General features: G+C 46.9%; 1 protein-coding gene across 2 annotated transcripts in view; it reads right to left on the minus strand.

Moving 5' to 3' along the window:
- PTH1R (parathyroid hormone 1 receptor) overlaps positions 1 to 22543 on the minus strand; it is a 188790-nt gene that overhangs the window by 27789 nt on the left and 138458 nt on the right. For both annotated transcript variants that reach the window (XM_074985261.1, XM_074985260.1), the window contains 2 exons: positions 17919 to 18105; positions 11694 to 11847 (listed from right to left, as the gene is read on the minus strand). In XM_074985261.1, coding sequence (XP_074841362.1) covers positions 11694 to 11847; positions 17919 to 18105 — 341 coding nt within the window. The remainder of the gene's footprint in view (positions 1 to 11693; positions 11848 to 17918; positions 18106 to 22543) is intronic.

Raw genomic sequence — 22543 nt, forward strand, 5'->3', positions numbered from 1 at the left:
CAGGGCCTGGGTGAATCACGCTCAGGGGCTGCGGGGAGATACGAACAAAAAAGAAGGAAAACTGACAAATCAGCTACACAGAACAGAAGGGGAAGCAAAAAGGAGAAAGGGAGGAGAGGGATGAAAATTATTTACTGAAAGAGTCTAATAAGTGGTTTGCCTGGGATGACTACAAATATCAGAGGTGGAGAAGCTGTCTTTGTAATGTATAATTGCTTCTCTATTGACAGAGATAGCTGCCGGCAGTGGCAGCATTAAGGAGCTGCACACGGCTTCTTTAAGAGCCGCGTGCAGCTCTGAGCTGCTGGTGATACTTTACAAACCAAATCATGACCCATCTTTGGGTCCTGACCCATAGGTTGGGAATCCCTGCAGTATAGTTTGGAGGCTAAGGGTCTGGTCCTGGTTTCACCACCAACTTCAGAGCTGGCTTCAGGCTCAGACCTATAGTCCATGTCTTGGTCCTATCCAGAACACCAAATCTGAATGGCCTGCAGTTCTGGGGAAGTTTGGAACCAGAGACAAAACCAACTGCAGACTATCGGTGTTTATATTACAGTAGCAATGATCGTACTTGAGACCTTAACTGAGATGCTGCTCCTACTACACTGAGCGATAGACATATGTATAAGAAGAGACAGCCTCTGCCCCAGAAGACTCACCAACTAACTGGGCAAGAAGGACAAACTGTAGGAGATGAACGACTGGCCAAGGGATATGCAGCAGGGGAGAGATTAGACCAGAACTCAGGTCTTCTAATTTCCACCCTCTCGGGATAGAAAGTACGCGAACCTTTACACACTCAGAACACACATGCCAAAGATGACAATCCCCTCAAACATTGACCGCCTATCTGCCTTCCACTGCTTCTGAGCTCTGGAGAACTTCTCAAAAGTTTGGGAAGCCAGTAAGTTGCCTCAAACTGTTCGTGCTCAGGCTATGTCTTCACTACCTGGAAAATTGACACGGGCAAGGTCCATCTTCGTGGGTTTGATTTCGCACACCTAGTGAGGATGCACAAAATCAAACTATCAGGGTCGAAAGTCGACTCCTGTACTCTGCAATCTCATGAGGAGTAAGGGAGGTCAGTGGGACAGGTTCTCCCCTAGACCTCCCTGAGTGAGGACAATCAGGTAAGTCGATTGTAGATAAGTCAATTCCAGCTACACAATTGCTGTAGCTGGAATTGTGCATCTACAATTGACTTTAAGGTCATGTGCAGACCTGGCCTCAGATTGGTTTGAATTCTCATTTTTGTTCATAGCGCTTTGGCAGCAGAGTCAGATGGCATTGCAACCCACAGTCAGGAAGAGCACTTTGGGTTATATGTCCTCTGAAGGTGCTGAAGGTGCTGGGATGTGTCTGACCATAAAGTTCACACAACCCTCTCACTGCTACTGGCTGAAAGGGGATACAGCAGAAATCTTCAGGGAGAGCCCATCCTTGTGATATTTCCAGGCTGATCTCCAGACCAAAGCGGTAAGTAGAGCTGGTTGAAAACTCTCCAGTGGAACAGTTTCCAGCTGGAATAAGCTGGTTCAACAAAAAAATTGAAACACGTGGCAGGAACATATTGAAACGGTCACATCTTTTTGCATTATTGATTTTGACTTTTTGATTAATATAATATAGAATCAAAATGGTGAAGTCAAAGCAAAATGTATTGGGAATATTTCATTTTGCAAAAGTTCTGAGATTTTGACTTTTTGTCCTGATTCAGAACAAAATTCCAAAATTTCTGCATTTCCCCTGAGACAGAAATTCCCAGTTTTGACCAGTTCGAGAGATACGTGGTAGCAATGAAAATTAGGGCCTGGGAGATTTTAATGGGCAAGTCATTCACAGTTCCAGGGTTTCTTCCACTAATTTAATACATATCTTGACATTTTATCCATCCTGTTCGCTCACTAATTTGATCCAAGAAAGACCATTTTCTCAACTGGGATGGATAAAAAGCTTCTTCCAGCTTAAGAAGCCTGCCACATGAATGAACAAAATCTAAGACAACACTGGAAAAATAAGTAAAGCATGAGAGCCAAATTCATCTCTGGTGTAACTACATTTATTTCAGTGGATTTATACCTGACATTAATTTTTATCTGTAAGAACTAAGAAAATACTGAATAATTGGAAATATTCTTTTTGGAAATCCAATTCTGCCTTTTTTATGTACCAAAATCCCCCATGAACTTCCCTGAAAATGTACGACTGGGTCTGCAATAACTGCCACCAATGGTAGTAAAATAGCCCCTTTCAGAATATGAAGATGAGGGTTATCATTCTCTGTATAGATTCTGGGCTCTGTGGGGCCTAGTTCAGGAAAGTCCTTACGTACGTGCTTAACTTTTAAAAACAAAAAGTCAGGAGTCCTGTGGCATGTAAAAGAACAACAAATTTATTTGACAATAAACTTTTGGGTTTAGAATCCACTTCATTAGGTGAACCTGACATGCCTCTGACAAAGCAGGCTTCAGGCAGTGAAGGCTTTTAGCCTAATAAATGTGTTAGTCTTTAAGGTGCCACAGAACTCCTCGTTTTTGCTGAAACAGGCACACATGGTACCCCTTTGAAACTTAACTTTAAATAGGTTTCAGCCCCATTGACGTTAAGCGTATGCTAAGTGCTTTCCCGAACAGGGTTGTGGGGCAGGGACAACCATAGAATCATACACTCCTAGGACTGGAAGGGACCTCAGGAGGTCATTGAGTCCAGCCCTCTGCCTAAAGCAGGACCAGCCCCAACTCCCAGTCAGGACTTTGTCAAGCTGGGACATAACAACCTGTAGGGATGGAGATTCCACCACCTCTCTAGGTAACACATTCCAGTGCTTCACCTCCGTCCTGGTGAAATAGTTGTTCCTAATATCCAAACTAGCTCCTCTATCTCTCACTATGACCTTGTCTCCATTTGTTTAGCCTACCCTTGCAGCAGTATGTAGGTTCTGTGCCACTGCTTGAGTCACACATACCACCGGTGTGCACAGGTAGAACCTCTCTAATCTGGAGCTCTCTTGTCTGGCAACATCCCTAATCCAACTTTTTGTTGACAAAACCCAGGGACCGTACAGATTCCCAAGGCATTCTGTTGCCAGTAAATCGACAGAGTGCACCACTTTTGTCGACAGCTTTATCCTGCTCCCCACAAGGCATAATGCCTCTGTCGACAGAGATCTATCTACAGAAAGCTAGTCTAAATGTTCTTGGGCTGGGGAGGAGGGAGCAGGGAAGGTCTCTGGTGACAGACAGGGCTTCCAGGACACTGGGCATCCCTTTCTGCTGTGCTTTTGGTTGTCTGTTTTGCTGATAGAGCACTCTGGCTGCTCTCTGTCAACAGAGCAGATTGCTCCTCCGATCCAATTGTCAGATGGCCACGATCTCTTGACAGAAGTTTTGTCAGAAGAGATCTTCTGACAGAAAGCTCTGTAGGCAGATCACTCCTATCTAAACATAGCCTTTGTGTCTTCTAAGAGCCAGTAAGTGGTGGAAGTGTTGGTAATGCTGCTAGACAATTTTGACCTCCCGTGGTCCAGCAAATTCTCTCATTTGGCACCGGTTAAGTCCTGAGGGTGCTGGATTATAGAGGTTCAACCTGTATACTAAATTCAGTGATGATACTCTGGCTTGATTATAGTGTGTTAAAATGATTCAAATACAATACTTTTAAGCAACAACAACAAAAAAAGATCTTTTCTCAATATTAGCAATTTTCCCCTATCTTTTTTGCAATTTTCCATTTTTTAGGGGAAAAAACTCCTGGAAAAGAAACAAAAACAAAGGCAACAAGGAGTCCTGTGGCACCTTATAGACTAACAGATTTTTCTGGAGCATAAGCTTTTGTGGGCAAAGACCCGCTTAGTCAGATGGGGCTTTGCCCATGAAAGCTTATGCTCCAAAAAAATCTGTTAGTCTATAAGGTGCCACAGGACTGCTCATTGTTTTGCAGATATAGACTAACAATGGCTACCCCTCTGACACATAAAAAACAAAGGGCTTTTTAAACCGCTTTCCCTTTCTCTCCTTCTTCTCCATCCTTTCTCAGGGGCAAAATGGAAAACAGAAAAAAGGGCAGGCATGGGGGTAAGAAGAGAGAGGAAAAGGAATAAGAGAGAAACTAATGGGATTATGGAGAAAGGAAAGTGAAAAATTTAAAAAGCAGAGAAGTTTGAAAGCAAACATTTTCAAAATACAGGAGCTGTCTGTACAAAATGGGACATATTTTGAAATTAGTTCCCTTTTCTAATCTGTAAAATTAAAATTTCTTTCACAAAATTTTGCATAATTCCACCTTTCCAGACCCAATATTGCTTCTAATTTTTTCCATCCATGTGTGGCGTAAGTTTTGTTTCACGCACCAAAGTATGAGTAGCTGTGAACCACCAATAGAAACACATGCTGCTGGCTGTGGGCGCTCTGCTAATCAAACGGATGGCATTTGAAGCTCTTCTGGGTGGCTGCTCAAGCACTCGGCTTACAGGGACCACTGCCCACACCCTTTTTGACCACCTCTATTTTACACTGGTGTCACAGGGACAAAATTTGGTGTTGCAAATTCTTTCCAAAGACCATAACTATTTGTTTAAATTAAAAAATATATGTGCTATGACTCATAAGTACCTCAGTCCTTGGGTTCCCTACAGTAGTTCTTTAACTCCAGCTTTTGCTGGGTCTCAGTTGGCTTCTCCCACTATTAGTTATTATGGTCATCATGTGAATACCCAACCTATGAATCCTTGGGCCAGGTTTTTAGTGGTGCCAAGGTCACAGGAGCTATGGGTTGCTCAGAACAGTCTAAAAACCATGCACAAGCTGTCTAAAGGGCGGGGCACCTGAAAACATCAACATCCAGCATTAGAAGACCCCCCTCAAAAGCCTACAGGGCACGGTTGTAAAGAAAGTCACAAATTAGCTGTTTTGGCAGCTGAAGAACCAGCCAAGAAGGACAAGCCTCACAAAAGCAATTGGGTCTCCTTCCTGCATGCCACCCCATGACCCCTCACACCCCAGCCCTGCACAGGTAGCCAGTACTCCACAGGCAGAGTCCCACTGGGTGACGATGCCGTAATTGACTTCTACAGTATCCACATTGTATGCGCTGTGCATGTCCCATCAATACACACAGTGTGTACAATGCAGGTTCTATAAAGTCAGGTCTCTCCCCTGGTGCTGCAAAGAGTGAGAACATCTCAGGCTAGGCAAAATCCTTCCCCACAGCTCCATCCCACCAAAGGATGTTCCTGAATGAACAGAAGGAACTCTCTCCCTCTCCTAACACTTTTGAGTCCTGCCTAAGGACAAACTTGGCTCCACAAAGGGAGACATCATTGGAGTGCCAGTGTAACCACCCACAGGTTGACTCCAACCCAGGATCTCAGGAACTTAATGCAGCAGCCTCTACCGCTTGAGCTAAGAGCCACACAGCTGTCAGTGGAGGCTGTAGAAGAGATTTTTTCTGTCACTGTTTAGGTGGTCTAGGTCGCACCACATGTGACAGTGACCCACAGTCCTCCATGCATGGGTTACACACATAAAAAAATTGTTCTGCATGCAGTCTCCCACAACATTCTTGCCCACAAGTTAAGGAAGTATGAATTGGATACATGGACTGTATGGTGGACAGAAAAATGGCTTGATAGTCGGGCCCTACGGGTAGTGGTCAATGGCTCAATGTCTGGTTGGTGGTCGGTTTCAAGTGGAGTGCCCCAAGGATTGGTTCTAGGACCAGTACTTTTCAACATCTTTATTAATGACCTGGATGAGGGGATGGATAGAACCCTCAGCAAGTTTGGAGATGGCACTAAGCTAGGGGGTCAGGTAGATACACTGGAGGGTAGAGAAAGGGTCCAAGTGACCTAGACGAATTGGAGGATTGGGCCAAATGAAATTTGACAAGGTTCAACAAGGAGAAGTGTAGAGTCCTGCAGTTGGGATGGAAGAATCCCAAGCACTTGTACAGGCTTGGGACAGACTGGCAAAGTAGCAGTGCAGCAGAAAAAGACCTGGGGATTACTGTGGATGAGAGGCTGGTATGAGTCAACAGTGTGCCCTTGTAAGCCAAGAGGGCTAATGGTACATTGGGGTGCATTAGGAGAAATTTTTCCAGCAGATCTACAGAAGTTATTATTCTCCTCTATTCAGCACTGGTGAGGCCACATCTGGAGTGCTGCGTCCAGTTTTGGGCCCCCCAGTACAGAAAGGATGTGAACGCATTGGAGTGGGTTCAGCAGTGGGTAACAAAAATAATTAAGGGGCTGGAGCACATGACCTATGAGGAGAGGCTGAGATATTTGGGCTTATTTAGTTTGTAGAAGAGAAGAGTGAGGGGCAATTTGACAGCAGCCTTCAACTTCCTGGAAGGGGGCTCTAAAGAGGATGGCGAAAGGCTGTTCTCAGTGATGACAGACGGCAGAACAAGGAGTAATGGTCTGAAGTTACAGAGGGAGAGGTCCAGGTTGGATATTAGGAAAAACTATTTCCCCAGGAGGGCGGTGAAGCACTGGAATGCGTTACCAAGAGAAGTGGTGGAATCTCCAACCCTAGAGGTTTTTGAGTCCCAGCTTGACAAAGTCCTGGCTGGGATGATTTAGTTGAGGTTGATACTGCTTTGGGCAGGGGGCTGGACTAGGTGACTTCCTGAGATCATTTCCAGCCCCAGAATTCTATGATTCTGTGATATAGATGGAAAAGATTAGAGAGAATATTGATGAGGACCTGGCTCTCAGTGTTCTGTGCTGTATTTAGCTGTAATTTACCCCTAGATGTCTCCTAAGAACCCAGTAAGCAGTGGAAGTGTTGGTAATGCTGCTAGACAATATTGATCTCCCATTGTTCAACAAATGCTCTAGTTCAGCACCGAGGATGCTGGACTAGAGAGGTTTTACCTGTTGACTGATTTTCTACAGTTATTGGTCATGCTCCTTACATTTCCTTTACATAACAGTTGCAAAGGACCTGAATGCTGTTGCTGAATTCATTGCCACTAGTAAAAGCTTTTCTTTTCTAGATGCCTGGCAGAAGCAACTTCCTTCTGTCACCTTTGTATCTGCTTTACTACAAGAAGGGACAGATCCTTCAGTACTGACCAGAGCGCAGGGACATTTTTCAGATGAATATCTTTTTAATCAAAAATGTAGATTTGGTCAAGTTGTACACCCACACCAAAATGCAAGTCTACAGAGCCTGCATCCTCAGCACCCTCCTTTATGGCAGCAAGTCTTGGACCCTGTACGCCCGCCAGGAAAAGAGTCTGAACGTCTTCCACTTGCTCTGCCTTAGGAGCATCCTTGGAATATCATGGAAGGACAGAGTGTCCAACACCGCCATCCTTGAGGAAGCTGGAATCTCAAGCATGCACACCCTCCTCAGGCAGCGGCAGCTCTGCTGACTTGGCCACGTCCACAGGGTGAATGATGGAAGGATCCCAAAAGACATCCTGTATGGTGAGCTAGCCTCTGGCATAAGACCTCCCGGACACCCCCAGTTGCGCTACAAAGATGTTTGCAAGAGGGACCTCAGGGGGTAGACATCGAGCCGGACAGTTGGAAGGAGCTGGCAGACGATTGCAGCAGATGGAGGCAGAAACTACACAAGGGCCTTCAGAAGGGCGAGATGAGGATCAGACAGCTAGCAGAGGAGAAGCGAGCCCACAGAAAACACAGTAAGGACTTGCCAGACACCCATTACACATGCAACAGATGCAGCAATGACTGTCACTCTTGCATGGGCCTTCACAGTCACAGTCAATGCTGCAAATGATGATCCCAAACGGAACTACGAAGGGCACGATCCATAGTCTACATAGACTGAATGATGCTACTACTACTACTTCTGTAGATTTGGGTTAACCTCATTTCTGTCAATTCATGCTGAATTCAACAAATCATTTCATATGAAAAAGAAACAACAAATTCCTCCACAAATCAATCACTGTGATATTTTTTATTTTGTCACAGCTCTGCATTTTGAAATGACCTTCAGTGTACTTTTAAAACCGTCAAAAACAAACTAATAAACAGGAAGTTTCAAGTCAAAAGAAAGCAGTTCGTTTCAGGCTGCAATTTGCTGGAATATTTTTTTAGAAAATTCATTTTCAGTTCAACCCAAAGAGTTTTTTTTTTTTCACTCAACTTTTTGGAACGGCCAAAGAGTTGAAAAATCAAACTCTTCACCCAGGTCCACTACTAACAACTTACGCCAGCAGAGGCTCTGGACTGTAAATCCTCTTCCAGATAAATCCTTGGACCCAACATCTGACAGCAGACTGATGTTTTGGTTCCTTCAGCATAAATTGATTTATGAGGAATGGTTTGGATTTTCCTAGAAATCACCACGGCATTCCAAATCCTCAGATGTTTGTTGTTATATAAGCAAAGGATCTTAGCTCTCTGGGCAAAGTTTTCCCTTCTATACTTATGTGAACATCATAATTATTTATCACTGGTTCTACATTGGTCTTCACTGTGGTATGGACTAGGTCCCTTTTTGAATGCCCCAAACTTATCAAAGCCATGTGTATACAGATAAGTATTTTATCATGCTAATCCAAATAAAGCAAACCCAAATGCAACTGGAGGAAATCATCCGTTCTCATTCCAGAAGAATTTAATTAAACAGCCACAAATGTTTGGAGTCACATGGTTAATTGGTGTTTTGACAGGTATGGCTTTAGCATTGTGGGCTGCTCGGTAAGTTGATTACACTTTGGCAAGGATCAGAAGCGTTAAGGAAAGGATCTGATTCCTGCTTGACTGTTTTCCTTTGGCTACTTTAGCAGTGTTGCTAAACGTATGGCATTATTTCTACTGACTTGCCCCTCAGTCTCAGATTTATGCTAGGAAATCATTTCCTGGGCTCGGTCTGTACCAAGCACTTCATTTTAATGAGGAACAGCAGCAGAAATGCAGCACGGTTCTCTCGGAAGCAAAAGAGACACAAGATTAAATTAGCAAAGTGCACCCGTTACTCTGGTAAGTTAAAGCGTTTTTAAGTATGTGAGTCCTAAGAATAGCTGCTGTAGCAACCAGAGCCCGAGACCCTTTAGAATCACCACTGAAGCACTGGGTGGCAACTTCAGATCCCTGCACCACGCGCTTCAGCTAGCTCTGAAGTGCATTGTGCTTTCTGGGCAGCGTTGAGGGCTGGCTGCTACAGCCCCACCCCTTCTGCCCAAGGCCCTGCCCCTTCCACCTAAGGCCCCACCCCTTTCCACACACTGCCCAGGGGCCTGCCTAGCATGTTAAATCCCACCCCCAGGCTTTCATAGCTTTTGCAATGTCAGCACCTCTGGACAGGATCTGGGACCCCTGTATCTTCAGAAGCAAACAGCTCAAAGCTCTTGGCAGCAAGACTGCAGCAGGCTTGTTAACTGCTGTGTGGCTTAGCCACCCCTAGAGTGAGACATAGTGCCATACTGAGCGGGCATGACGTTCATGTTACTCCTTCAATGTTGGTTCTCATCTGGCTAACTGGGAGATCCATTGGTATAGAAACCATATTGGAACATGAGCAATTATACACAGTGCCAAAGCAAAATTATGACAGGTGAGATATTCTCCAGAGCTTCTCCTGTTGACCTCCCTTGCATCTTGCGAAGAGTACAGGGGTCAACTATGACCCCTGAGAGGTTGATTTCATGCATCCCTACCAGACACACAAAATCGAAGCTCAGAAGATTGACCCTGAATGGGTTGATCTTCCAGACCAGTGTAGACTTAGCCTTAAGGTAGGACTACACAGCAAAGTTATTTCAAAATAACAGCGTTACTTTGAAATAACTATCTTAGCCTCTACACGACACAACTGCTATTTTGAAATAAATTCAAAATAGTGGTTGACTTATCTCAGAATTGGCAAACCTCATTGGCTGTGTCTACACTAGCTCAAAACTTCAAAATGGTCATGCAAATGGCCATTTCGAAGTTTACTAATGAAGCGCTGAAATACATATTCAGCGCCTCATTAGCATGTGGGCGGCCGCGGCACTTCGAAACTGACACAGCTCACCGCCGCGCGGCTCGTCTCGACAGGGCTCCTTTTCGAAAGAACCCCACCTGCTTCAAAGTCCCCTTATTCCCATCTGCTGCTTTCAGAATGCACACCGTCCATGTGGCCAGGAGGCTTTTGAAAGGACCCCTAATGTCGAAAGCCCTTTCTCCCAAAAACAAATAGGAAGAAAGGGCTTTCAAAATCGGGGGGTCCTTTTGAAAGGCCCCCTGACTAAAATCACTTGCGGCCACTATTATGCTAATAAGGTGCTGCATATTCATGTCAGCGTCTCATTGACATCTTCCGAACTCCCTCATTAATATGCCCCTTCCGAAAAGGAGGGATAGTGTGGTCACAGCCTTCGTGAGGAATAGCGTCTATTTTGAAATAACTATTTTGAGATAGGTGCTGTAAAGACAGGTTACAGTGCCTATTTCAAAATAAGCCGTAGGGCATCCAATGCCTCTGTTTCGAAATTGGCTGTATATGTGTAGATGCTGTACTTTGAAATAGTGAAGTGCTCTTTTAAAATTCATTTTTGCGTGTAACAGCCTTATTTTAAAATAAGCCATTCCAGAATAGCTCATACCAGAATAAGGCCACTGTGTAGACATATTAAACATTTCCTCTTCTACCTCAGTGTTTCCACCTTGCAGGCTGTTATCACCCTGTCCTCAAACGAGCTGCACCTCATTAGCCCTTGTGCTGTCTCGCCAAGCCCGCGGCAGAGCCAGAGCGAAACCAAAGCACATTCTCTTCTGAAACCTTCTGTGTAAACAGCCTTCCACTAACGGCTCACCCCCACATCTTCCCTTCCACCCCGCGCCAAGAAAAGACCCAGGCAGAAAAGAAAAAAAAAACTGCTTCCCCACAAATTGCAGGTTTCCATTTGCGTGCTTGGACATTTGAGAAATCTGGTGCCAGGAGGGTCTGAGGCCAAAGGAGGGAAATGAGAATGTAGGACTCCCCCCAAACTATCCTTCTGCGCCCTGGCTGCCCTGACCCTTCATATGGCCATTTCCCTAGAGGCTGTCAGTTTCAGGGGACCCTGGCCTGGTTGGGGTAAATTGAGGTCCCTCCAGTGAATTTGATGGAGCCACGCTGACTGTATTTCTAAGGGCAGAGAAACCTTTAAAGGAGGGAAACTGGCAATAGCGTTGCAAGATTCCAGGGACTCCCTTGGACTGCCGCGCACAGGGTCAGTCTGTGATAGAGAAATCCAGCTAATTATTATCTTCAGGGACTTGGTCCTCCCATGCTGTCAGTGGGGAGGAAGGCCCTGCCTGTGAGAGGGAAGGGCAGTGTTTTGGGAGGTCATGCAGGAGGAGTGCAACCTTTCATGTTGCAGATCCCAGGTGAGCGTGGTTCCCCTTGTATTGCTTAACAGGGGGATTCAGGAGATGCGACGAGTCAGAGGAGGGATTGGTGGACCAGGTCCTATATTGGTCCAGCTGCCTCATCAAAGGGATGGCCGGGAGGCTGAAGGACTGTCCCTAAGCATCTCCATGGCTGTTTGGTGTCCAGAAGGAGGCCTCCTGTGCAGGCTAGGGAGACGGTCTGTGGACAAGGGCAGATTATAAGGCCTTCAAGGGGGATTTCTCAAGCAACACCCCTCAGCCCATTAACTCTGTCTTCATTGGCTCTTTGACCCGCACAGAGACACACATGAAAACCCTGTCACTGTAGAGAGCCCCCAACGCACAGGCGACTCACCCCAGCCAAAGAGAGTGAAGCCCCAAAGATACTTCTTCTCGGAGAAAAAGGCCATGAAGATGAGGCTATGGAGATAGAGCCCTTCCACCAGGATCCAGTAGTAATTGGTCGCCAGGAAGTAGAGGAAGAAGGTGACGGCTACCTTACAACCCACCTACAGGGACGGCAGAGGGAGAAAGGGAGGTTAAAAATGCATGTGAACTTGAAGCAGTGGTAATCACGGGCTCGCAAACAAGCTGGAGGAGAAAAAGGTGGCTGTGGAAGTTGGAGTGGGTTCACCAGGGGGCATTCTCGGAGCTAGCAGCTTGGGTCTGGGGGAACGCCCTGTGTTTGCTGTAAGCTGAGTGCTTGGCTGGCTGCCCAGGAAAGGCTCAGGTGCTGCCCTGCTGATGAGCTGAGCGCCCACAGCCGGCAGCCTGTGTTTCTATGAGCAGTGCACATCCGCACATGCCTCGGTGCACATAACAAAATTTATTCTCTTTGTGGCTGGAACACATTAGAGGGAACACTAATTGGCACTGGGGGTTCTCGTCCCACCTCTACCCATCGTCTAACACTTTGCCTCTGTTTCCCTTCCCATCGGTCATCAGTTTAGTGTGTAAGTGCTTATGGGCACACAGGGCCCAGCCCAAGTGGCCGAAGGGGAGACTTTTAGGCACTCTTCTAACAAAACTGATGATAAAAAAGGAACATCTTGTGGGGCTTGCGTCTTTGATCGTGTAACTCCATTAACGCCAGGGGAGCTACGCCGATTTATACCAGTTGAGGAGTTAGCCCATAAAGTTTACTCTAGGAAGGGAGTCAGCTCATGACACTTGGTACAAGGTGAACTCTGGATGGAAGAGCCAAGGGAAATGTTCCGTCTAATCTTTTCCAGCCACATGTGGAATAAATTTTGTTATATGCACCAAGGCATGTGCAGACATGCACCACCAACAGAAACACAGAACCTGGCTGTGGTGCTTTGCTAATCAGCTGGGCAGCATCGGACTCTCTCTTGAGTGGCCACCCGAATGCGTAGCTTATGGGATATGCTGGTCAAGGGGCAGGAGGCATGTCTGACCACTTAGTCCTGTTGGGTTGTCGTGAGCAGGGTCACATTTTCAGCTAGTGGGCTGGATCTGGCCCCAGTGGATTTAGGCCGGTGTAAACGCAGTCTCTGATCTCAGGCCCAGCTCCTGGGTGTTCAGGAGAACATGAGTGAGCAGGAAAACTTTGGGCTGTCCTTTCTGGAGGAGAGAAGTCCTGAGATCTGCACCCTGGAATTTACCTTTCCCCTTTGCAGCTGACTGAGGGCACTCAAAGCCCTGGCTTGGGGGTTGCACATGATTTCCCACTGCTGGCCTATTGCTTTTACTGACTGTTCTTTCTTCTGCGCCAGTGACTCTGCAGAATGGTATCTGTTTGCATGTGTTGGCTTCTGGGTATCATTATACAGTGATTATTGATTCAGCCAGCGCCTCAGGAACCCAGAGCTACATGCACATGACAGGGGAGCCTGGCAGACACAACACACGGGGGGCATTGTGCAGATAGGGCACAAGCAGCAGGGGGGCACTAGCACATCCTGCACATGAGCTGCAGGTCCGCAGCTGCTGGAAATGGTGCACAGACACAACAGGCGTGCAACAGATCCTAGCCAGGAAGTGCACAGCTGCTGATTGCACAGACGTGGCTGTACGTGCGAAGACACGACTGCACAGACAGTTGGTAGAATATTTGTTAATTGCACACACTCAATCCCAGCTCCACTGATTTCCAAAGGAGCTGCACCCACTTCCAGCGAGGCTGCATTTAGCCCCGGTGAGCGACAGCACCATGCGAGCATTCGGCTGAAGGAAATGGACAGCCAGCAATCACACCTCCAGAGCCAGACAGTGCTTCTAGGGGCTCTCATCTGAAACAGCCGCTGTATTTTGAAACAGCTGAGTGCTGGTTTGATCCGCATTTTGCGTGTGGCTGCCCTATTTTGAAATAAGCTTTTCCTGAAAATCTCATCTAGAATAGCTTATTCGGAAATAATGCTGCTACGTAGACATAGCCCAAGAGTGAAAAAAACTATGACGATTTTAAAAAACTTCCCATTCAAATGATCATTTCTGTATTCTTAGAAAATTACCACCCACACTTTAACACCCCAACACAATTAAACTTTATTTTCCCTTTGGAAATAAAGTAACATATTAATCACCCTTTAGGTACTTGTCTGCTTTTGCAGTTCCCTAAACAGGAAACATCTCCTCCCATTTCTCTACTGCATAAAGGTGCCCTCTGAATGCAGCAAAGTACATGGATGTTTTTTTCAAGCTCCTTGGCTATGGCTACACCAGCGAGTTTTATTCACAAAACCCCGGTTCTGTCAACAAAACTGGTGGAATGTCCACGTGCAAAATGCATTTTGTTGACAAAAGTCAGCACTTCTGCCACCAACCTTCTGCCTCTCCCAGACGAGGAAGAACACCTTTTGTTGACAGGTATCAGAGAGGTAGCCCTGTTAGTCTGTATCTTTGAGAACAAGAAGTCCTGTGGCACCTTATAGATTAACAGATATTTTGGAGCATAAGCTTTCGTGGGCAAAGACCCACTTTGACAGGTTCAGTTGACAGAAATGCTGTGTGGATGCTCTGGGGGGACCTTTTCTCGACAGACAGGGCATCCAGGACAATGGGCAGACCTGTCTGCTGAACTTCCAGGGGCTTGCTTGTCAAGAGAGCAGCCGGGCAGTCCAGCTTCTCTTGTCAACTGAGTGGAGTGCTCTTTCAATTGGCTTTTGCTCTCGAACGCACTCTGTCGACAGAAGTTTTGTTGGGAAATCTCTTCCGACAGTGACTTCTGCCGACAGATTGGTGTAGTGTAACCGGAGCCTGTGTATTTTCCTTTTGGTTGACACAGACTATTGTGGAGGCAATGCCGCATTCAGCATCTTGACCAATACAAGGACTCAATCTGAAGATTTTCTGAACTAAACAGGAGTGACTACAGTTTGAGGCAAAGAGGCCTGGTCTGTGATAGACCCACATCCTCTGTAGCCTGGGGACATGTAACTAAAGCTAAGAAAATTATGAATTTGTCACTTCAGGAACAGGAAAAAAACTGGAAAAAATCCAGTTTGATGTAAAGCATCTTCTTTTGCTGAAGTATTAAATGTTTCAAATGACTCAAACCAATTTTTTCCCCCCCAGTGTCGAGTTACTGCTTTGATTCAGCCCTTGGTTATGTGTGTGTGTTTTCATTGGCCAAATTTGAAATGCAATGCAGTTTTGAGTCAAACTGAAATACTGGGATTCTTCCCAACCAAAATCATATATCCAATTCAACCTGATTTTGGCAAAAAGTTTGGAGGCCCCCAAAACATTTTTTGTGTGTGTAAAAACCAGTAAGCGCGTTGTTTTGGCCCAGGTCTTCACGTCATACATGGTGTTCAGCAGACTAGGCTAAGGTGGGAGGTGGTATTGCTAGTTTTGAAATAGCCTTTGGCTATTTCAAATTCAGAACACATCTGGTGGGATGGGGGAGGCACACTGCACACTGACAGATTGATCACCATGGGAAAAACTCAATGTGCCATTTCAGCTCCTGGTCCTAAGCTAGTACAAATTGGCACAGGCCCACTAACATCCGCTGGGGCAGGGAATATCTCAGGGCAGGTGTACACTAGGGGAATAAGTCAATTTCAGACACACAATTCTAGCTACAGCAATTACCTAGCTGCAATTGACATAGCTGAAATCGACATATCTGACCGTCTTCACTAAAGAAGGTCTCCGGGAGCATTTCACCCACCGACCTCCCTTACTCCTTGCAATATCAAGGAGTACAGGGGTCAACTGTTGACCCCAGATAGATCGATTTCATGTGTCTTTACCATATGCATGAGATTGAACTGTGGAAGGTTGACTCTGAGCAGGTCTATCTTCTGTGTAGTATAAAGAAGCCCTCAGAGTACAAAACCTCTAGGACAGGAACCATTCCTTAGCACACTGTGGGTTCTACCAAGAACACATAAATAACTAATAGAAATAAACTACAGTGGTAGTAGCCAATGATGATTAAAGCCAGCACGCAGAGAGGACAGTGCAAGCTATTATTCTAATATCATTCTATCCACCTCCTGGCCTTTATCAAAAGCCAATCACCCACAGAGCTTGGGGGTGGGTTACACAATAAACTGTAGCACAAGTCGCAATGAGGTGATCCATTTAATGATTTAAAATGTACATACTTTTTATCTAGGTCGGGGTCAGCAACCTTTCCAAGGCGGAGTGCCGAAATTTGACCCATTGACCTCTATGTAAGGTCCGAGTGCTGGTGAGACTTTTTAAAGTCACTAATAGTCCTACTTACAACAGCTTAATTAATAAATAAGGCTGTGTCTACCCGGGCTCAAATCTTCAAAATGGCCATATTTTGAAGATTACTAATGAGGCGCTGAACTGAATATTCAGCTCCTCATCAGCATTAGGACGCTTCCAGTCACGGCGCTTTGAAAGCGCGTGGCTCAGAATGGCTACACGGGGGTGCTTTTCGAAAGGACCTGCACCTTTTGATATCCCCTTAGTCCGCTCACTGAGAGTGTGTCTACATTTGCATTCCTCTTTTGAAAGAGGTATGCAAATGAGGTAAATTGAAAATGCAAATGAGGTGCAAATTTGCATGGTCAGCACCTCATTTGCATATTCTAATTTCGAAAGAGCTTCTGTCAAAAGAAGAAAGCCAGTGTAGGCACTGCTCTTTCGAAAGTAAACCCCATCTTCGAAAGAATCCTTCTTCCCATTACATAAAGGGAAGAAGGATTCTTTCGAAGATGGGTTTACTTTTGAAAGAGCAGCACCTACACTGGCTTTCTTCTTTTGAAAGAAGCTCTTTTGAAATTAGAAGATGCAAAGAATGTGACGAATATGCAAATTTATACGCCATTTGCATTTTCAATTTGCCTCATTTGCATACCTCTTTCGAAAGAGGAATGCAAGTGTAGACACACCCTGAGTGGGATAAAGAAATTTCGAAAGGTGCGGGGTCCTTTTGAAAAGGACCCCTGTGTATCTGCGCCGAGCTGTGCACTTTTGAAAGCAGCGCTTTCGAAGCACTGCGGCTGGATGTGTCCTGATGCTAATGAGGCACTGAATATTCAATTCAGCACCTCATTAGTAATCTTCAGAAGGGCCATTAGCATGGCTATCTCAAAGATTTGTGCCTGTGTAGACACACCCTAAATGAAGACGCAGAGCTTTACCGTTTAGGTGGTGGTTGGTAGCAGTAGCTGGTCTGCTGGTAATCCGCAGGTGGCCTGGCTTTGAGCAAGCTCCCAGCTGCATCGGGGAAGAGAGCAGGGCTGGGCTCCCGCCTCGCGGGCCAAAGAAAATCAGCTCATCTGCCACTCTTGGCACCTGTGCCAGGGCGTTGCTGACCCCCGGTCTAGGTGCCTGGGAGCTGGAGCAGAGTTGAAGACCTTTCCGGTCACTATGTCCCAGGTCTCTGCCACCTCCCTTCACGGCCAGCGAGTGGTTCCTGTGCGCTTTGTACGCAGAAGAGCTGCCGAGCGGAAAACTCATTTAAGGATGTGCTCTGGTGAGAGAACGAAACGCTGGGAAGCCAAAGGGATGACACGTCTGGTGGAGCAGAGGCATGGAAACTGTTCAGAAAGGGAATATCTCCACCGCTGTGAAGGATATGTTTATACAGCCAGCAGAGACCCGTGGCAGCCTGCCTCACAGGCCAGGTTGACAGCTAAAAGAGCTGTGCATGCAGCACTTTGGAGTTGTGGATCAGGCTGGAAATTGGCCTCTGACACCCTTCCAGAGGCTCCGGAGCCCCAGGCTCCAGCCACATCTTTACAGCTCAACATCACGAGCCCCACAAGCACTGCTCCGTCAACCTGGACCTGCAGGCCCACTGCCGAGGGCTGCGTAAACGGACCCTTGCACAACGAGGCCCTGCAGTTGCTCTTTAAAGAGGAGGTTCCTGTCTTGTGCTGGGAATGGCCCTCAAATCCTAGCGCTGAGATAACTGCGGCGGTCAGGCAGGTTAGGAGACCACTGGATCATCACTGGTATACTGTAGGCTAGATTCAAGCCAGTTAGAGGGAGTGGGAGATTTTCTGGTTTGCTCCCTGGGCTCTGACATCTCAGTCTCCTGTTATGGAACAGGCAGGAAGTGGAGAACTCCCCATATCACCGGAGGGAGCCACAGCAGAGGGAGAGGTTCGAAGTAACCGGCCATACTCACAAACTGGGACTTATCCGCAGGGGGGGCCTCGGTGATAGACTTGAAGTCTTCTTCAGAGAGCCGCTCCACCTCCTCCAGTGCCGACCCGGAGTACAGAACCGCGTCTTTGACGAAGATGCTGACCGCTCGCAGCATGAAGGAGACAAACAGGTGCATGTGGATGTAGTTCCTCGTGCAGTGCAAACGCCTGGGAGGGGAGACACGGGATTGGAGCAGGTTACACACCCGATTCAGGCTCAGCTGGGCTTCCCAGTGGCCCCAGGGGGTTGACCAATTCTGCAGGGTGTTGCTACTCCGGCACCTGCCTCTGCTTGGGAAAGCTGTGGCCCAACGCGAAAGCCACAGTTCAGCTCTGGTGCAAATTCACACCTGGCGAACCATTCAAAAAGCCACAAGAAGCAGCTGACCTCACAGTCGGGTGGGATGTGGGGCCCCGGCAAGAATTAAGTGTGCAAGATGGGCTTAAAGGTCCCTACGACATCATGCTCAATCATACACCCTGCAAAAGAGAGATAAAATTAAGGTTCAAGAGCCCATAGTCATTTGTGGCACAAGGATGTTAGTACTTACTTCCTATCCGACTAGATTCCTTCTTCAGCTTCAACTAGATACAATATTCTACTTCACTTCCTGCTGTGTAGTGTTTCTGGGCACTGTTAAACGGCTGCTGAGCTCCACACCAGAGGTGGCTGCATTGCTGTGAGAAGGGATACACTTGTTCCCTGCCCGGAGACTGTAAAGTGCTTGGAGATGTGTTAGGATGAAAAGCACTGTAGCGCTGTAAGAGGGGGAGGGGGGGTCGCTTTGGTGATTCCCTGGTCTGTTCACTCTCTCTGAGGCACCTGGCATTGTCCTCTGTCGGCAGACAGGACACTGGGCTACAAGGACTTTTGGTCTGACCCAGTGTGGCTGTTCTTATGTTCTTAGCTAGCGTTGAGAGAGCCGATGGGTTTACATACTCTGAAATCCCCAGCTGCTAAGATTACAGGTTTTAAGGGGAAAAAGGGTCTATTCTTTGGTATCCTCTTCTATTTAAAACCTCTGTGATGCAAAGAATGCTAAAAGGAATTGCTCAGCTATGAGGAAGAGCAGGATTTCTTCCTGCAATTGAAATGTAATTAACAAGTCACCTGATGATATGTGAGCCAGAAGAGAATCCTACTCCATCTTGTTCAGAGCAAAGAGAAATCAATAGAAGAGCTAGTTGGAAAATGGATTTTCTGTCCTGTGAAAAATTCTAAGATCTTGGAAATAAAATCCCAGATCATCCTTCCCCTTAAAAATTGCTAAATGAACTTCTGAAAAGAATCGTTGTGGGATAAGCGCAACGCTTTTATTTTCACTCTTTTGAAATGATTGAAAACCACCAATTTTAAGACCAGGGCAAATTTCAACAACCAAAGTGGTGCTTCCCCCCCATTTTTCGTTCTGATTATGTCAAAAGGAGAGGTCTGATGCGTTCAAAGTTCTTCCCCCCTCAACAGGAAGCATCAAAATTGATGCCATTTGGTTTTCTCGAAAGCCATTGCAGCAGTAAACTTGTTTTGATCTAAACATTTTGAGCAGCTCTAATAAATAATGCATTGCCTAACGCTGGGTGACCAGAGAGAACTTTGCTACTGAGCAGGGAAGCTATTTTCACCTGTCACTTCTCTGAGCACAGCTACGCTCTGGCAACGATCAGAGGAAGGAAGAAGCAGGAGAGAGCACAAGACCTGAAGTTAATCAGGATTCCCATTCAATGGGCCAAGGTTTGAGCACTGACTGCTTTAACAAGCTCTCTGATAAGAAGCAAAGTATTTTTCACTGGAGACACCCAAAGGAATAGGAGATTCATGGCCACGCAGAAGCTGCAGTAAGCATCTCAGAATAACTTGTTAGTTAACTTTGCCACTGTCCCAAAGTAGTTTGAGCCTGTCGTGTTGCATGTCTGATCTCCCTTTGCTGTGGAGGCTACTACAACTGCTTGCCTTTCATTTGCTGGAGAGAGGCCTGGGTGATTCTAGAGCCAAAGGTTTCAGAGCTGCATGTCCGTACTTTAGCCCTGGCTGCTTGGGAGCCTGTCTGCATCTGAGCCATTGCAGTTAGTCGCCTGGAGAGGTTACTCCCACAACTCCTAGTGGACACTGCCTGTCATGGGCTACGTCTACATGTGAAGCCAACATCGAAATAGCTTATTTCGATGTAGCAACATCGAAATAGGCTATTTCGATGAATAACGTCTACACGTCCTCCAGGGCTGGCAACGTCGATGTTCAAGTTCGACGTTGCGCGGCACCACATCGAAATAGGCGCTGCGAGGGAACGTCTACACGCCAAAGTAGCACACATCGAAATAAGGGTGCCAGGCACAGCTGCAGACAGGGTCACAGGGCGGACTCAACAGCAAGCCGCTCCCTTAAAGGGCCCCTCCCAGACACAGTTGCACTAAACAACACAAGATCCACAGAGCCGACAACTGGTTGCAGACCCTGTGGCTATGTCTACACGTGCCCCAAACTTCGAAATGGCCATGCAAATGGCCATTTCGAAGTTTACTAATGAAGCGCTGAAATGCATATTCAGCGCTTCATTAGCATGCGGGCGGCAGCCGCGCTTCGAAATTGACGCTCCTTGCCGCCGCGCGGCGCGTCCAGACGGGGCTCCTTTTCGAAAGGGCCCCGCATACTTCGAAGTCCCCTTATTCCCATGAGCTCATTGGAATAAGGGGACTTCGAAGTAGGCGGCGTCCTTTCGAAAAGGAGCCCCGTTTGGACGTGCCGCGCGGCGGCAAGGAGCATCAATTTCGAAGCGCGGCTGCCGCCCGCATGCTAATGAAGCGCTGAATATGCATTTCAGTGCTTCATTAGTAAACTTCGAAATGGCCATTTGCATGGCCATTTCGAAGTTTGGGGCACGTGTAGACACAGCCTGTGCCTGCAGCATGGATCCCCAGCTGCCGCAGCAGCAGCCAGAAGCCCTGGGCTAAGGGCTGCTGCCCACGGTGACCATAGAGCCCCGCAGGGGCTGGAGAGAGAGCATCTCTCAACCCCCCAGCTGATGGCCGCCATGGAGGACCCGGCAATTTCGACGTTGCAGGACGCGGATCGTCTTCACGGTCCCTACTTCGACGTTGAATGTTGAAGTAGGGCGCTATTCCGATCCCCTCATGAGGTTAGCGACTTCGACGTCTCGCCGCCTAACGTCGAAGTTAACTTCGAAATAGCGCCTGACGCGTGTAGCCACGACGGGCACTATTTCGAAGTTAGTGCCGCTACTTCGAAGTAGCGTGCACGTGTAGACACAGCTATGATCATAGCCCACTAAGGCCAGGTCTGCAACAGATCTGAAAGTCCTTCCTAGATACGCAATTCCACCTACAGCAATTGCAGTTGGAATCGACGTATCTATGATCGACTTACCTGGCTGTTCTCACAGAGGGAGGTCAACAGGAGAATTTCTCCCATTGACTTCCCTTACCCCTCTGAGAATGAGGAGCACAGGGGTTGAATGTCGACCCTGATAGTTTGATTTTGCGCGTCCATACTAGTTACGCAAAATCAAACCCCAGAAGATTGACCCTGACCGGGTCAATCTCTTGTAAGTCTAGACTTACACCTAGTTACCAGGGACAGCCCAAGGGGAAGACGGATGTGTCCATGGTACAAAATCAGAACCTGTGATGTCTAGACTCCTGGCACAGTGCCAGGTGTGAGTGTAGGTTACAGCAGTCTATTGGTTGCTCTACATTACACCAACTGGCAGTGGTCTCCCCACGATGGAGAAGATAGTCTAATTGTAGGAAAAGCTGAAGTACTCAATGCTATTTTTGCCTCAGTCTTCACAGACAAAGTCAACTTCCACATGACGGTCCTAGACAATGTAGTATGGGAAGGTGGAGGGCAGACATCTCTGGGGAAGGAACAGGTTCTGAGCTATTTAGAAAAACTAGATGTGCACAAGTCCATGGGTCTGGATTGAATGCACCCCAGGGTACTGAGGGAATTGGCAGAGGTCATTGCTGAACCTTTGGCCATTATCCTTGAAGACTCTTGGAGATCAGGGGAGATACCGGATGACTGGAAGAAGGCAAACGTAGTGCCCATCTTTAAAAAAGGAAAGAAGGACAATCCAGGGAACTATAGACCTGTCAGCCCTACCTCAATCCCTGGGAAAATAATGGAGGGAATCCTGAAGGAATCCGTTTTGGAGCACTTGGAAGAGGGGAAAGTGATCAAAAGTAGCCAACATGGATTCACCAGGGGCAAGTCCTGCCTGACCAATCCGATTAGCTTCTATGATGACGTAACAAGCTCTGTGGACATGGGGAAGTCAGTGGATGTGATATACATTGACTTCAGCAAGGCTTTTGATATGGTCTCCCACAACATTCTTGTCCATAAGTTAAGGAAATATGGATTGGATTCTTGGACTATAAGATGGATAGAAAGCTGGCTTGATGGTTGGGCCCAACAGTAGTGGTCAATGACTCAAAATCTGGATGTTGGTCTGTTTCAAGCGGAGTGCCTCAAGGCTCGGTTCTGGGGCTGGTGTTATTCAACATCTTTATTAATGACCTGGATGAGGGACTGGATTGCACCCTCAACAGGTTTGCAGATGACACAAAACTAGGGGGAGAGGTAGAT

Source organism: Carettochelys insculpta, chromosome 2 (assembly GCF_033958435.1).
Source record: "Carettochelys insculpta isolate YL-2023 chromosome 2, ASM3395843v1, whole genome shotgun sequence".
Classification (NCBI taxonomy): Eukaryota; Metazoa; Chordata; order Testudines; family Carettochelyidae; genus Carettochelys; species Carettochelys insculpta.